The sequence below is a fragment of the Equus asinus genome, chromosome 7 (assembly GCF_041296235.1).
Source record: "Equus asinus isolate D_3611 breed Donkey chromosome 7, EquAss-T2T_v2, whole genome shotgun sequence".
NCBI lineage: Eukaryota > Metazoa > Chordata > Mammalia > Perissodactyla > Equidae > Equus > Equus asinus.
In genome coordinates, this window is record NC_091796.1 from 53,262,286 (window position 1) to 53,278,957 (window position 16,672).

The 16,672-nt window shown below is 36.8% G+C and overlaps 2 protein-coding genes across 3 annotated transcripts in view; one reads left to right on the top strand and one right to left on the bottom strand.

The window, feature by feature from the left end:
* The window catches only part of THOC1 (THO complex subunit 1), a 55,211-nt gene extending 40,098 nt beyond the window's left edge, over positions 1-15,113 (top strand). Inside the window, exons 13-21 of one of the 2 annotated variants that reach the window (XM_014862972.3) lie at positions 949-1,015; positions 1,214-1,264; positions 1,356-1,426; positions 1,843-1,938; positions 2,732-2,797; positions 8,085-8,168; positions 10,965-11,112; positions 11,894-11,969; positions 12,473-15,113. In XM_014862972.3, coding sequence (XP_014718458.2) covers positions 949-1,015; positions 1,214-1,264; positions 1,356-1,426; positions 1,843-1,938; positions 2,732-2,797; positions 8,085-8,168; positions 10,965-11,112; positions 11,894-11,969; positions 12,473-12,768 — 955 coding nt within the window. In that variant the 3' untranslated portion in view covers positions 12,769-15,113. The remainder of the gene's footprint in view (positions 1-948; positions 1,016-1,213; positions 1,265-1,355; positions 1,427-1,842; positions 1,939-2,731; positions 2,798-8,084; positions 8,169-10,964; positions 11,113-11,893; positions 11,970-12,472) is intronic. The other variant, XM_014862973.3, reaches the window with a different exon arrangement.
* USP14 (ubiquitin specific peptidase 14) overlaps positions 12,765-16,672 on the bottom strand; it is a 35,370-nt gene continuing 31,462 nt past the window's right edge. Inside the window, exons 15-16 of the mRNA XM_014862976.3 lie at positions 16,549-16,656; positions 12,765-15,893 (exon numbers count right to left, since the gene is read on the bottom strand). Coding sequence (XP_014718462.1) covers positions 15,742-15,893; positions 16,549-16,656 — 260 coding nt within the window. The 3' untranslated portion in view covers positions 12,765-15,741. The remainder of the gene's footprint in view (positions 15,894-16,548; positions 16,657-16,672) is intronic.

The following is a 16,672-nucleotide window of genomic DNA, read 5'->3' on the forward strand; positions in this document are numbered from 1 at the left end:
ATGCTGAGGCGGCATCCCACATAGCACAACCAGAGGCACTCACAGCTAGAATACACAACTATGTACTGGGGGGCTTTGGGGAGAAGAAGAAGAAGAAAAAAAAAGAAGATTGGGAACAGATGTTGCCCAATCTTTAAAAAAAAGGTCCCAGTCTTTAAAAAAAAAGTGATTGGATGGGTACAAAGCACCTAGTCCATAGTGAGAGCTGAATTAATGGCAGCTATTAACAGTTTGGGTCTCCCTTCAGCCTTCTCTAAGGTTTTGGGTTTTTTATTCTTTGTATTTTGAATGTGTTTTAAAGAAATATAGCATGCCTTATCTGAATGTGCATCGTGTAGAGGAATATTAATATTGTCTCAGGCTCACATCTCACATTAAACTTCTTATTTTAAGAAACATTATTGCTCTGGGGGGCCGGCCCGATGGCACAGCGGTTAAGTTCACATGTTCCGCTTCTCGGCAGCGTGGGGTTTGCCGTTCGAATCCCAGGTGCAGACATGGCACCACTTGGCAAAAGCCATGCTGTGGTAGGCATCCCATGTATAAAGCAGAGGAAGATGGGCATGGACGTTAGCTCAGGGCTGGGCTTCCTCAGCAAAAAGAGGAAGATTGGCAGTAGTTAGCTCAGGACTGATCTTCCTCAAAAAAAAAAAAAAAAGAAACGTTTATTGCTGTGTTCATAGTTAATCAGAATGATTAATGGAATGTTTTTCTCCTTTATACACCTTCATGTCTTCAATTCTAACCATCTTATCTTGAGGATGAAGTGCAAAAACTTTATCTTATTATCCTCTCATTTGCAATTATTCTTGGTAATTTTTGACACTGTTTACACTATGGCTGACTTACTGTTACATACCTTGTGTTTTTTTCAAGACAGTACATAAACCTTAGAATTGAATATATAGTGCTGTAACTCAAGCATGCTTTTATTGCTTTGTTCCCCAGTTCAAACTATGTTTTAACTGATGAGCAATCACTCTGGATTGAAGATACTACAAAATCAGTTTATCAAGTAAGTTCAACCTGCAACAAACCTATGATTGAACAAAATGGAAATTTAGAATTTTCTTTGTTTCAGCCCCAAATAGGAAAATAAGGATAAAGTTAAGCTCAGGTACAAGACCACAAACACTTCTTGGTTCTCTGCCTACAAACCACTCCTATGATGCAGAACGTTGTTGAAAGCTTAGTATATTCTTTCTAATCACAGCTACTATCTGAAAACCCTCCTGATGGAGAAAGATTTTCAAAGATGGTAGAGGTATGTGTTCTATATTTACATAGTCTTCTTAGCACCAAATAGAATTTCAAAGGCTTCCATTGTGCAAATGTAATTTCTTTGTTTTTCCCAGCATATATTAAACACTGAAGAAAACTGGAACTCATGGAAAAATGAAGGTTGCCCAAGTTTTGTGAAAGAAAGGTAAATATATACCCATCTCAAGAAATATGAAAAAGGCATTTCAAAATATAGTTTGACATGATTATTTTTACATTATGTACAGATATGTGTATATGTATTTCATTAAAAAAAGTAAGTTGAACTCTATAAGAATAAAACCACTTTGATTTACTTCTGTTTGAATTTTTTACTTCAAATTTCTTGTTATTAAGTTCCCAGAGCAAACTGATCTATTATTAATTATTGAAAAAAATGCTGTATACTCACTCCGTAATTTGCCCCTGGTGTGGCATTTGTCTGGTCTCTCTCATGAGTGTTCTATAGTAATATGAAGCTTTCATCTTTTCTTAGGAAGAAAATAACTAAATTTTCTCTTACAATTAAACACTCTTCCATCTCTGCTGTCCAGCTGTAATTCTATTATGTTTTCACCACAGAACATCAGATACCAAGCCGACAAGAGTAGTACGGAAGAGAACGGCACCAGAGGACTTCCTAGGGAAAGGACCCAACAAAAAGATTCTGATGGGAAAGTAAGTTAAACCATCTCCATATGTGGGATGCTATTAGTTATTTTTATACTTTGAAGACGTTACAATAAGCACTCTCCAGTTTTTGTGTTTTTCCAGCTTTTTTGTGTGTTTGGTACATACTGGTACTAAAGCAGTATGTACCAAAGCAGACCACACCCTATCTATCTATAGGGCCCATTATATGGGTTCATGCAACTAGGCAAACTTCCGTTTTGTCTCCTGCTTCCAAAATCCATGGCTCTAGGCTGTGCCATTTTTCCATGTTACAGACAAAAACAATTGCTGTTAGATTGATCCAGCTCACTTCTAGTTGTTGCAAGGTACTATAATCCTTGAATTTCTATTGCCTGCCAGCTAACTATTCATTGCTCTAGACTGGGTTTGAATATTTTTAGGAAAAAGTAATGATGATGGTATAGTGGTTAAGTCCAGTATGCTCCGCTTTGGTGGCCCAGGTTCACAGGTTTGGATCCCAAGCGTGGACCTAGACCACTCATCAAGATATGCCGTGGCAATGACCCACATACAAAATAGAGGAAGACTGGCACAGATGTTAGCTCAGGGTTAATCTTCCTCACCAAAAAAAAAAATTAATGATTATTGATTATCACTAAATATATGCTGATATAAAAAATTTGCTAAATACCAAAAATAAATGTAGAAGAAAATGAAAACTCATTCTGTCACCACCCAAAAATCCACTATTTATTTTAAGTATTTTTACAGTTTTAAGGCATTTGAGGATGATGTCCATAAAAAAATGTATTTATTTACGTGTCTGTCTATTTTGTAGTGAGGAATTAACAAGGCTTTGGAATCTCTGCCCTGATAATATGGAAGCCTGTAAATCAGAGACAAGGCAAGTTTAAAATGTTTCACATGACGTGTTGCTTTTCTCAAATGTTAAGTAGAGTGGAATGGAGCCTTTTGTCAGCTATAAGCAGAGCTCAAAAGAAATTTAAGTTTATTGTGGTTGCCTTTGGCACAGCAGAATATGACTTCCTACCATAAAACACCTAGAAGTGGTGATAAATAATTGTAGAAAATAAGGATTCGCCAAAAAAGAGGGAACTAAAAATTGAAGTATGAATGATTCTCACTTTTGGGAACCAGGGAACTGAGTTTTAACAGCCACAAAAGGACAAAACATAAGGCCTTAGGCCTGCACGAATTTGTAACTGAGTTTCCCCTGAATAAAGGTGAGGCCCTTGACATACTACACTATCTGTAAAAGAAGGGCAGAGTGGGAAATGGAGGGACTTGCTCGCTGGCACAGGAAACAAGGAAGCTTGTCCATTTCTACCTGCAGTGTGAGTGAAAAGGAAAAATATTCCCTGAGAAAGTATAACCACAAGTCTGCTGTAATGCAGTCTTGCAGTTTAAATTTATGGTAGCAGCAGTATAAAGGAACCCCCAAGCTAAGGGGGTGAGCTAAAGAAGTCACAGGCTGGTGTTAGAAAGCCTTCTGCAGGTCATACGTTCAACCTAAGCCACACAAGGATCCTACAAATAAAAGTCCAAAGATAAATTCACCATCCAAACTTAAAACATTCAAGAAAATAATCTACCATGAGTAAGAATCAACAGATAGAACAAGCAACAGAAGTTAGACAGCCTCTTCGGATAATAAAACCATCCGATAAAGGCTTAAAATAACTACATTTAAGATAATTAAAGACATACAAGAAGGAACTGAAAATAAGAGAAAGGAACATGACACTCAGAAAGGACCAAGTGAATCTGAAAAATATATTTCTAGCAATAAGAAAATATAGTCATTGAAATTACAAAATGTAGTAGGCAGGTTAAATAGCAGACAAGGCACAGGTGAAATAATAATAAATGATTAAGAAATCTACCCAGAAAGCACTACAGAAGGATCAAGAGTTAGAAAATATGAAAGTAAGAGTGAAGAACCGCAGAATGAGGAGGTTGAAGAAATATCTAATAAAGAAGGAAATAATAGAGAATGGGAAAGAGGCAGTAATCCAGGAGATAAGGACTGAGAATTGTTTAGAACTGAGAATAGGCATAAATTCTTAAGCTCAAGAAGTACAAGTCTTAAGTAGGATAAACAGAATAAATCCATATCTGTACACATTGTAATAAAGTCACCAGAGAGAAAAACCAGACCACCTGCAGAAGAGCAGATTGAGAAGCAGACCTCAAGAACAAAAAAAACCAGAAGACAGTGGAATGACAGCTTCAAAGTGTTGAAAGCCTCAACCCAGAATTCTATAATAAATTAAACAGTGGGTCAGTCAAGAGTGATTGAGAAATAAAGTTACTTTCAAACTAAAACTGAAAATCTACCATCATCGGTCCTTACCAAAAAAGCTGTCAGAGAGAAACTGAACCCAGAAATGATGAGTAAGCTGCAAGAAGGACTGCTATGCAAAGACGCTGGTAAACATGAATAAATCTGATCAAGAACTCGCTGTATGAAACAGTAATAATTACTAATTGGGAGTTATTTAAAAAGATGGAACTAACATACTTAATAAAAGTGACATGTAATACAAGAAGGAGTGATCAGAATTAAAGAATGTTCCAGATGAAGATGGAGATCCTGAATAACTAGACTTGAAGTAAAGCATGCTTGCTAACTAAGTGTGTGAAAGAGAATAAACGAATTGAGGAAAAAGGGAAATACAGAAGATTCAAGCAGTCAAATAAAATACAGAAGGCAGCACATAAAAAACAAGTAATAGCATAAAACAATATAGTGAAAATAAATTCAAATATATAATAACAATAAATGTAAATAGACTTTCTGGTTCAAAGACAGAAGTTGGTGTTATATTTTAAAAGTTCATCTATATGTTATTTACAAGAAGCACCTTAAAAAATAAAGATGGGGAACAGTTGAAACTAAAAGAATAAAATAAGATGTAAGAGGCGTAGTTATATTGATATCAGACAGAAGAGTGTTAAAGGCTTCTAGAAGGCATTATTAAAAATAAAGACAGTCAGGGCCGGCCTGGTGGCACAGCAGTTAAGTTTGCGTGCTCCACTTTGATGGCCCAGGGTTCACCAATTCGGATCCCAGGTGCAGACCTACACACTGCTTATCAAGCTATGCTGTGGCAGGCGTACCACACAGAAAAAGATAGAAGAAGACAGGCAGAGATGTTAGCTCAGGGCCAATCTTCCTCAACAAAATAAAAAAATTAGAAAAATAAAGACAGTCAATGCATAAACAAAGGGAAAAATGCATCAGAAATATATAGATGTTCTAAACTCTATTTCCTAAGAATGTAGTCTCAACTGGCAGCATTACAATCAGAAATTGACCAATCCACTCACGAGCAGAAGAATTTTGACACTTATACTAAATGTTTACTAGAATTTTGATACCAAATAATTTCTCAGTATTTAAGAAATCAGGTAGGAAAAACTTAGTATATTTAGGATTTAACAAGACAGTTAACAGGCTTAGTTATACAGAAAACACAAATTCATTTAAATTATACATGAATAACAAACAATAAAATACTTTAAAAGCTTTAAAGCACTTCGTAATAACTCCTGAATCAAAGAAAAAAATCATAATGTAAATTAGAAAACATAGAACTAAATGATAATAAAAGTACTGTATATTTAAACTGGTGGGATCTAACTTCAGTAGAACACAGAAGGAAACTTATGACCTTATGTGTTTATAGATTTTAAAAAATCTGAAAATTAAGAGTCCAGCACTGGGAGAATAACAGAGTAAAATCATAGCAAGTAAAATAAAATTAGAAGTCAATAAAATAGCAAACAAATAATACCATCAACAAAACCCAAAAGATTTTTTTAAAGAGTAGGAAAATAAATTGCTAGCAAGATAGATAAATAAAATTAGATTTCTGCCAAATCTATGAGGAAAAGTCAACCCAGTAGAAAACTGGACAAACGAATAGATAATTTCAGAAGTGAAAACCTTAATAAACCTATGAAAAGATGCTCAACTTTGTTGTAACCAGAAGTACAGATAAAAACCACAGGGGCCGGGGGCTGGCCCTGTGGCCGAGTGGTTAAGTTTGTGCACTCCGCTGCAGGCGGCCCAGTGTTTCGTTGGTTCGAATCCTGGGCGCAGACATGGCACTGCTCATCAAACCACCCTGAGGCAGCGTCCCACATGCCACAACTAGAAGGACCCACAATGAAGAATATACAACTATGTACCGGGGGGCTTTGGGGAGAAAAAGGAAAAAAATAAAATCTTTAAAAAAAAAAGCAAAAAAAAACCAAAAAACCACAGGGGCCGGCCCAATGGCGCAGCAGTTCAGTGTGCACGTTCTGCTTCTCGGTGGCCCGGGGTTCACCAGTTTGGATCCTGAGTGCGGACATGGCACCGAGTGGCACGCCATGCTGTGGTAGGTGTCCCACGTATAAAGTGAGGAAGATGGGCACGGATGTGCGCTCAGTGCCAGTCTTCCTCAGCAAAAAGAGGAGGATTGGCAGTACTTAGCTCAGGGCTAATCTTCCTCAAAAAAGAAAAACCCACAGCAGGCAGTTTCACAGCCAAGAAATTTAGTAATTTAGAAATACCAAGATTTTGTAAGAATTGGGGATAAAAATAATTTGCCAGTGCTGCAGGTTAGAGCCTAGAATTGGTCCAGCCACTTTGGAAGGCAATTTGGCAGTAACTGGGTAGAGATGTGCACATTATAAGTCCTAGCATTTCCGTTCCTGGGTATACTGATTCTAAAGTAGTTCTTTTAAAACTCAGTTGAGAATGGTGGTTTGTGAAGTGAATTTAGTAATTGCAGCCAGCATTCTTTTTTTTTTTTTAAGTGAAATATACTTTTGTGAAACATTAGCTTTACTTATGTCATACACATACTTGCATATATGTAAGTGTATTGCGTTGCAATATAAAGTGAATTTCCTACTGTGGGTTGCAGTGGAAGTTTGAAGGCAGTAGTGTCTAAAGAAACACTAGTTCATCTGCACAAGGAGACAGGTACAAGAGTTTGTTTAGCATTGTCATAGCAAAAATTGGGAAAACCACCTTTTATCAAGAGAATGGATAACGTGTAGCATGTTCTTGGAATGGACTACTCTTATGTTAGCACACTAGAATAAGGATGAGGACTACTGTATCATCAGAGGCCTACTTTGGAAAAATTCGGGTTGTAGAAGAGTACAAGCAGGATAGAGTTTGAAAAAGTTCAAAACAATAATGTATTTAATTAAAAAAAAAAAACAGGAATGATAAATGCCAAATTCTGAACAGAGGCTACCTCTGGGGAGAGGGGAGAACGGGATTAAGGAGAGGTGCAGGGGCACTCTCAGTTGTATTTGTAGTCTTTGGAAACGCCTGGGATGTTCATTACATTAGTCCTGATTGCTGGCAATATATAGTCATTTTAAAACTAGCAAACGGTTCCACACATTTGTGAATGATAGTCTGGTTGGGATTTTAGTGTGAGCCCTGTTTTGTCTAGTGTGATAGATAGAAGAAAAGAGTGGTGCTAAACTCAAGAAACTTACAGGCAGGCCTGTAATGTTTACTGATTAGAGCATGTTATTGTAATGAAAGTCATAAGATTTGATGCTTGATTTTTCTTTAGAGAGCCCATTTTTCTCATTTTAGTCAAAGATGTCTTCAGATCCTTGGATCTTAATTATTTGCTTGACTGTATCAAAATTTTATTTCTAAAAACAAATTCAAGACAGATGCAACTAAAAACCTGCTGTGCTACCATGGAACAATCTAAAATAAGCTCAAAGTTAAACTCTTGAAATTCAGTATGGTCTGGTTATTAGTTTTGGTTTAATTCTGGTTTAAAGAAAAAAAATCTATGGATCTGGACATGATGTGAAAATTTCCTGCTTGCTGATGAAATTCTATGCTATGAAACCTCTGGCTGCCCTCTGACCAGTAACAATCATCACACATTACAGTGTAATAGTACAGTGCATGTTACATTACATAAAGTATAATATATAATATGGTGTAGTACCATACTTCCCCCTCTTTATTGCCCCCTTTGAGAAGTTTAGTTTTGAGCCATTTACCTACTTAAAAATCTGAGTTCCTAAGTAATCTAACTGTAACTCAAGTGTGGGTAACAGAATCTTTTACTGCTACAATTTTATGAGTATTTATTATTAAGACCATGCATGAGCCTCATTAGTTATTTTTTACTGCCCAGGGAATACATGCCAACTTTAGAGGAATTCTTTGAAGAAGCCATTGAACAGGCAGACCCTGAAAACATGGTTGAAAATGAATATAAGTAAGTAATGTTTCTCATGAGCTAATTTTCTCCAGTATTTTTCTTAGGAATTGTATGTATACTAGAATGCTTATTAAGGGAGACAGTACATAGTACTTTTCCTCCTAGGTGAGTTTATATACCAAGTTCACATTACTACACATCCTGATTTCAGTGACCATTCCCATTGACTAACAAGCAAGACTTAGAATCATACTTGTTTCAAAAAAATAAGAAAAATCCCCCTTGAGCCCACATCTCCCTCCAGGTATCACCTCTTTTCTCTGTTCCCCATAAAATCACAGTATCTCCCAACAGTCCTTAATTACTGCCTTCATTTCCTCACCTCCCATTATCTCATCAGCCCATTCCTGCTGGGCTGTCTCCCCATCACTCCACTCAAACAGCCCGTTGAGGTCACTTCATTTTTTGACTTTCAGCAGCATTCGCCAGTTGATCTCTCCCTCCTTAGGTAATGTTTTCTTCTCACTATACTCTCCTGTTTTTCCTTTTGCCTCACTGTGTTTCAGTCTCCATTGCTGGCTCCCCATCCTTTGCGTGACTCAAATTTTGGAGTAACTTCAGGACTCAGTCTTAGCTGCTGCTTCATCTAAATCTTCTAGGTGACCCCACACAGCCCCATGGTTTTCAATAGGCATCATGGTGTAGTGATTTGAGGGTCCAATCCTGGGATTCTTTACCACTTACTGGCTAGGCTACTAGAGCTAATTTAACCCCTCTCTGCTTGTTTCCTCATCTGTTAAATAGTAAAGGTACCCATTTCACAGGGTTATTCTGAGGATTAAGATGGTTCACTTTGAACATGCATTGCATGTAATTAGCACTCAGTGAAAACAGTGCTGTGACTAGAATTACGAGTTACAGTTTCTGTGACCTCTTAACTTGGGACTTTCTGGTCAGTCTCCATGCCTCAGCCAGTGCTCTTTAAATTCACAAGTCAGATCTTCTGCTTGAAATCTTCCAGTGACTGCCTATTAAAATTAGGAGGAAACCCAAACTCCTTACTGGGGCCTAAAAGACCTCCCTGATCTGCCTCATACCTACCTCTCCAACCATGTCTTGTCTTTGGCTCATTTTCTTTCCACTCTAACCATACCAGCCCTGTTTCTGTTCTTCAACACGAAGGTTTTTCCACTTCAGGACCTTTGCTCTTGCTGTTGGGTTTGCTTGACGCTGCCCCCAATGTGTTCCCGTGGCTTGCTCTCTCACTTCAGCTCTCATCTCGGATGTTGCCTCAGAGCAGTTTTCCCTGACCAAGCAGCTCTTCCTCTCTCCCCCTGTACTGCAGTCCTGTTGTATTTCACAGCATGTATCGCCATCTGAAATTCTCATTCCTTGTGTTTTTCTCTTCCTTACCACTCTCTGAAATGGTCTTAGATCTTGTGTTTATCAATAATGATGCTTGCCAACACATTCCACATTTATTGTGTCAGATACTTCCTACCTCTAAGGTAGAAACTGTTCTTATCTCCATTTTACAGTTAAGGAAATTGAGGCAGAGGATAAATAATTCACTTTACTTCTCAGCTAGTAAATGGCGAGCCAGGAAACAAACTGTGGCGTCAGGGGCCCTGCTCTTAACTACATTGTATGCCTCAGGTGTTCAGGGTGCACTCACGGTCTCCAAGACACGACGCCTGAGTGCCCAGCTCGGCAAGTGTTTGTCAAATAAATGGTTGATTTATCATTGTTAGATAAGACAAGGTGGATTCATTCTTAAAAGTAACAGTTCTCTAAAATTGCTTTAAGAACTTGAATGGTGTGGATCTCTGGAGAATAAGGAAGTTTTTATGTACAATTGACAGGGAATTCTAAAAATGCTTACAAGATTCAAATTGTTTAAAGAGAAATGTGTCAGAGAGGAAGACTCGTAACTGTTTAGCAAAGCCTCATAGCATAATGTTAACTTAGAATCTCCACTGTCTAGGGGTCGTTTCACCTGTACCAGCACTGCTCAAAGGTAATGAGGCTCATTTATAAGAGATGACTAAGTAAATCAGGTTCCTACTCTGAGAACTTGGCATGGACTTCCAAATGACTTGCAAAGACTCATAAATGAAATAAATGTGTGTTCTGGATTCTTCTGCAGCTTGCCATTTTCCAGAACATCAGCTTTAGAATTTCTCTGAGGTTTCCGTTTCTCACCTTACTGTGTACCGCCTGTTATTGCTGTGCTTCCTTAAGGAACAGTTCATGAATTCTGTTCTTGGCACTGCTTACCGTGTTGGCTACTGGATGTTTCCCTTTTAGTTTTGGAGCCATTTTCATTCATCGAGGTTGGTATCGAGCAAATTAAAGTTTAGGTGTTACATAAACCGAAAACCAAATATTGATTGAATTAACATGATTGAAACTCAGGGTTGAATTTATAAAATATTATGAAACACACCTGCAGGTGACATTGCCAGCATGGGTATTAACTTACTAGACATAGTGAATCTATTATAAAGGGTTTTTTCCCTAAATAACTAAGTGGATGATTTCTGTCCTGAATATACAGCATCTAGGCAGTACTAGACACATTCTAATGGACTTTTTAAAAGTTAAGTAAAATGTATGTAAACTTGTAAAATGTGTTTCCTGCCTATGAATCTGCCTCTTCAGATTCTGTTGGTTTCTTATTATTTATAAGTGAACTATATACTGAGAGGTTCTTTAGGACTAGGATCAGAATGAAAAGAATGGTGCCTTCAGCTACTTACCTTAGAGTAAAGAATTTCACAGTGAATTACATTAACTAGAATAGAATATAGAAATAAAGACTATAAATTACAAGACTGACCTCTTTTTTTATAGGGCTGTGAACAATTCAAATTATGGCTGGAGAGCCCTGAGACTGTTAGCACGGAGAAGCCCTCATTTCTTCCAGCCAACCAACCAGCAATTTAAAAGTTTGCCAGAATATCTCGAAAACATGGTAATAAAGCTAGCCAAGGAATTACCAGTAAGTAATATAAATCAAATTTTTCATATCCTTTAGTTGACATTGTCTTCTTTAAAACTGCTATCACTGTTTGAACAAAGAGCTGAATTTAGTTTATCACGTGAAAAAAAGTAATGCTCCACAGACCTCCCTGTTTTAGAATGAGGAAAAAATGCATCTGAGTATACATTTATAGGAAGTACATAAGTTCATAAAGTAACTTTAATAATTTCTTATACAGCATACAATTTAATATAAGTCCACAATACTTTCGATAAACTATTATCATTTTTCCTGTTTGCCAATGCATTATATCGTCTTTTATCAAAAACAGGGTCTAAGGGGTAACAGTAGGCAACTTGGCCTATCTTTCTACTGTTCTCTTTTCTAGTACAACTTTCTCATTATATTACTACAATGTGATAATAACTATACTGTGTGCATAAAATTACTCAGAATTTTTTAAAGACACAGTTGTGCTCCCCCAGTCTTGCCTAGACCATTGTTACTCTATGCTAGGTATTTGCCAATCACCTTGCCATACTTTTTACTGGCTCCCTTCTTCTCAGGTCCGGGGCAAGGGGAGTCTTTCCAACTCAGGTCTTCCCCGTCCATTCCTTCTCCAGGTTAACACTGTCACATTTTTGATCCAGACCTGACATTCACATGAACACTCTCAGGGGTAAAGTTCTGGGCCCTGTTCTTGGACTCTCACAACCACTCTTATCTAAACAAAAAGTAGCTCCAGTTATCTTATTTTAGAAGTTGGCATTCTTTTAAACCTTCCTCTTATTCATTTTAGCCTCCTTCTGAAGAAATTAAAACAGGTGAGGATGAAGATGAGGAAGATAATGATGCTTTACTGAAGGAAAACGAAAGTAAGAATTGAATTTTCTTGGCTATTTTACAAAATTGGAAAAGATGGGGGTTCTTGGTTGAGAGGTACGTTATTTGATCTACTTCTCAACTTCTACCGTTTATCTCAGCTCTGTTTCTTATAGTGAGGAATTCAAAACATTGCTTGACAATAACTTTTGAAATATTACATTTTATACAATAAAATTTGGAAGCATTAGGAAGGAAAGTACTTATATTTGAAGGGGACTCATACCTCTGTTAATTCTTGGGGAGGGAGTTGAGGGGAGCAGCTGGTTTCAGGGGAAGCCTTCATAATTATAATGGAGGCAACAGCTTTAGCTTTGATTATTGATTTCCTAATGATCATGATTGTAAGAACAGTATTCAACCCATGAAAAATATAAAAAGGAATTGTTCTACTTTAATATCTCAGTGGCCCCATATCTTCCCAGTTGTTGTATACCTTGAATTGTACATGTCCTGGTACTTTGTACATAAGTGACATTTCCTGTGTGTTTTCTAGGTCCTGATGTTCGGCGAGACAAACCTGTAACAGGTGAACAAATAGAAGTATTTGCCAACAAACTGGGTGAACAATGGAAGATTCTGGCTCCCTACTTGGAAATGAAAGACTCAGAAATCAGACAGATTGAGTGTGACAGCGAAGACATGAAGATGAGAGCTAAGCAGCTACTGGTTGCCTGGCAAGATCAAGAGGGAGTACATGCAACACCCGAGAATCTGATTAATGCACTGAATAAGTCTGGATTAAGTGACCTTGCAGAAAGTCTAACTAATGACAATGAGACAAATAGTTAGCTTCTTTCTTTTTTTTTTTTATTAAAACTGTGATAAGATTTTGTTACCAAGCAGCATTTGATAAGAGGTCCACTGGTTTTGGTAAACAATAAACATTTTTATAACAATTGTACAGTTGGCTGGTGCTCCAATAACAACAGAATGCATATTGGCTCTTGATAACTGACCTCAGGGTTTGGAGGGAGGAGGGAGTAGGTTGGGAGAATGGCCTAAATAAAGTGACCTGAAGGTCACATAATATATTTTTGTTAAATAAATTAAATGTATTTATAATGAAGTCAAGAAGCAATATTCAGGAGCATGATATTTCCTAAGGTACACCACGCCAAATTAGTTTCCTACATGCTGTTAGTACTTCTAACTTGCTATTCGGAAAATCCCAGAATGGGACTTTCTGAAACCATATGAGTGCTCTAGTCTCACTTATTTATACTTTAAAAGCAGAGGATCAGCAAACAGTGGTCCGATCACCACCTGTTTTTGTAAGTACAATTTTATCAGCACACAGCCATGCTGATTCTCTTAAGTATTGTCTATGGCTCCTTTCATGCTACAACAGCAAAGTTAAGTAGCATAAAGCAAAAAGACTTTATGGCCTGCAAAGGTTAAAATACTTACTATCTGGCCCATTACAGAAAAAGGTTTGCTGAGCCCCAACTTTAAAAGAAATGGGACCTAGTTCTTCTAGCCTTACAAAAATTATTCAACCTCTCAAGTCGTTAAAATAGGGATGCATACCACAGGGATTGTTGTGAAGGTCAAATGAGATGTATGTGAAAGCACCCTATAAACAGCAAAGCACTATGTAGTAATGGCTGGAGACAGTATCCTCTGTCTTTTTCTCTTCCCACATAAGCATTACCCTTTAGGGCTCTAAAATTAGGCTGTCATTGTTTTGAATCCTGAAGAAGGGCTACCAGTTGCATGTCACGCTATAAATGTTCTTGCTTGGGCTTAACTTCACCAGCTGGTCCAACAGTGATACAGCTCAGCTCTAATACAGAAAGGGCCTCAGTGCTAGTGGCACAGCATATAAGACACACTCAGGAATCAAGTCGTCTTCTTGCCTACTTGCCCTTCTCAGACCTTATATGCAAGGTTAAATTCTAAAATAGCCTTATTAGTTTAAAACAACACTGGTATAAGTCCAATTTCTTATACTTAAAAAATCTTTGGAATAATGCTTTTTTGGATCAAGGTTTTTTTTATAATGACAAAGAATTACAATTTTAATTCTAATTACATACAAGGTTTACATACTTTGTTCTAAACCTACCTCACCTGATCCAGTATTTACAGCATCCTACAAATCAGAAAATCTGAATTCTGATTACTAAATTTATGTCCTCAGAATTGTTCAGACCAAATAAGACAGTGAATAAAAAAAAACTCTGCAAACTTACAAGCATCATACGAATATATAAAAAAGAATCATTACAATTCTTATGGTCTCATCCTTCCCCAAGGCAAAGGGAGTACTGATTGCCAATAATTAAAGTTTAGCTGAAGAAGATATTAACAAATAAATTTCCCTGAAATGCTTGTTTTATCCGCTATCGTTCTCAGATTATATCACATTGTTCAAACTTGAGGAAAATGGCCATTATTCTCTAGGAATCCAATAGTTATCAGTGCTATGCTCTAAAGAGCATTAAAACAGCATAAGCAAAGATATGAGATTTCATGATAATCCCCAAAACTATATCATAAATATCTAACTCAAAAATCAGAGACAAATTAGCTAACATTCTATCCTTGCTCTAACAAGCCTCCTGAAACAAAGATAAGGAACTGACGAATTAGAATGTGTTAAAATGTAAGCAACCCACCGTATTAAAATACCTCATATTCTGGGTATTTCTACCATCACTTTTAAAAATCATTGATATTAAATTCTGAGATAGATATTAAGATTTTTGGAACTGACAGGAGAGTAAAACCAAACACCAAGGGAGAGAAGGAACAGATCTGACTGATAACATTGTTGGATTCAGCATCCAAAGAACTCAATTACTTTTACAATTCTGTGTTTCTTTTTAAACAATATAATGCTAGCAGGCAAAGAAGATAACATTTTTAAATGGATGCTTAACAGCAGAGTAAAACTATCTGCAGAAACTGTATAATATTAAAAACATCTGAACTTCAGCCAAGCTCCAACCCTCAACAGACAAAAGACTTGAGGTCAAAAGCTGTTAATCCCTTTTGTTGTTTTTTTTTTTTTATTAAATATCCTCATTTTCTAAAAATTAGCAACCAGAGCTTGTCAACATTTTTTTTTAAAGTTGATTACTACAAAACCATTGCCAGGTTAAATGTACAAACAATAGTACATCAGAGACACAGTAATAAATGTATAATCAAATGTACTATTATTGATCACAATTTATTTTAAAGTCATGAAAGCCAGCAACAGTCAGGCTGGACAAACACTTGATTGTACCCATGTTTCCATGGGATGCGGACAGCAGCACAGAGTTACAAAATGAGAGCAACACTTACTTCCTTTCCACCTTCCTGGCAAAATTTTTGTTAGATAAGGCAAAGGATAGGCAGCTACTGAATTACCGGTAGTTTGAACCATGCAAGAACAACAACAAATAATAGAGAAATAGGTGTGCAATAAACATCTGATTGCTGAATCTTGGGCTGAAAAAGGGAGAAAAGTTATCATCACAAAAGGTAATGGTTGAAAGGCATTTCAACTCAGAATTTTTAAAAATTAATACAAGAAATAAGCTTTTTAAAAATGTCTTCCTGCTACCTTTATACAGGGTAACACCGTCCAAAGGCAATTTTTTCTTTTCTGTAATTTTTTAGGTTGATACAGAGTGGTCTGCTTTTGCCCTCTTGTTCCACATGAGAGGAAACACACAAAACCACCTAAATATCTTCCTCTATAGCTGTGGATTATAGAAGTGATCAACAAATAACATTTATTTCACACCTAAGCATAAATAGCTAAAATGAAGATTACTGTTCACTTTCCTCTTCCATTATTTCAACTCTGCGAGGCCCATAGAGTAGAACATAAGCTATATGCCAGTCTCCACCACCAGAAAGCCGCAAGATATCCTCTGGTGTCACAATGCTGACCTTATCGTCGTCAAACTTAATCCATTCATCTGAAGAACGAGAAAGGAAAATGAAATTAATAACCATATGCAATTTTTCAGAGTTCCATTTCAAAAAAGGTACTGCATAATTTTAGGCATGGCAATATTTTATCTGTCACACCAACAGTTCTCAAATTGTGGTCCAGAGACTACTAAGGTTCAAGACCATTTCAGGGGTTCCATGAAGGTCACAGCTATTTTCATATCAGTAGTAAAGCATTATCTGCCTTTTCCCCCTCATTCTCTCAAGTGTGCTTTGGAATTTTTCAGAGGCTACACAATGTGATAAAGCAACAGGCTGAATGCAGAAACAGGAGAATTCAGCTGTCTCCTGTTACACCATACAAAGACTAAAAATGTAAATACCATTTCTTGCTAATTTTTTTTGTTTTGGAAAATGTTTTTATTTTTAAAATGTTATTTATGTTAATATGTAATGGGTTTATTCCTATCAGTTTAAAATGAATTTATTTCTCAGCTTTGTTGTTCTTTTGTTGTTGTTCTTTGTTGTTCTTTAAATAATTTCCATTACAAATATTAAGAGAGACAATCCTCATAAACAAAAGGTTTTTGGGGTTCACAATAATTAAGAATGTAAGGGGGTTCTGAGACGAGAATGTCTGAGAACTACTGTGCTATAAAATATACAGTAAACAAACTTTACCTTGTTTCCTCTTCACCCATGATACATAATGACCTGAAGAGCTAGACCTTCCCTGATGCGTTAGCACTGCTTGTAAGTCATAGTATCCACAATTATTGGAGCCAATGTCTATAGAAAGACATAA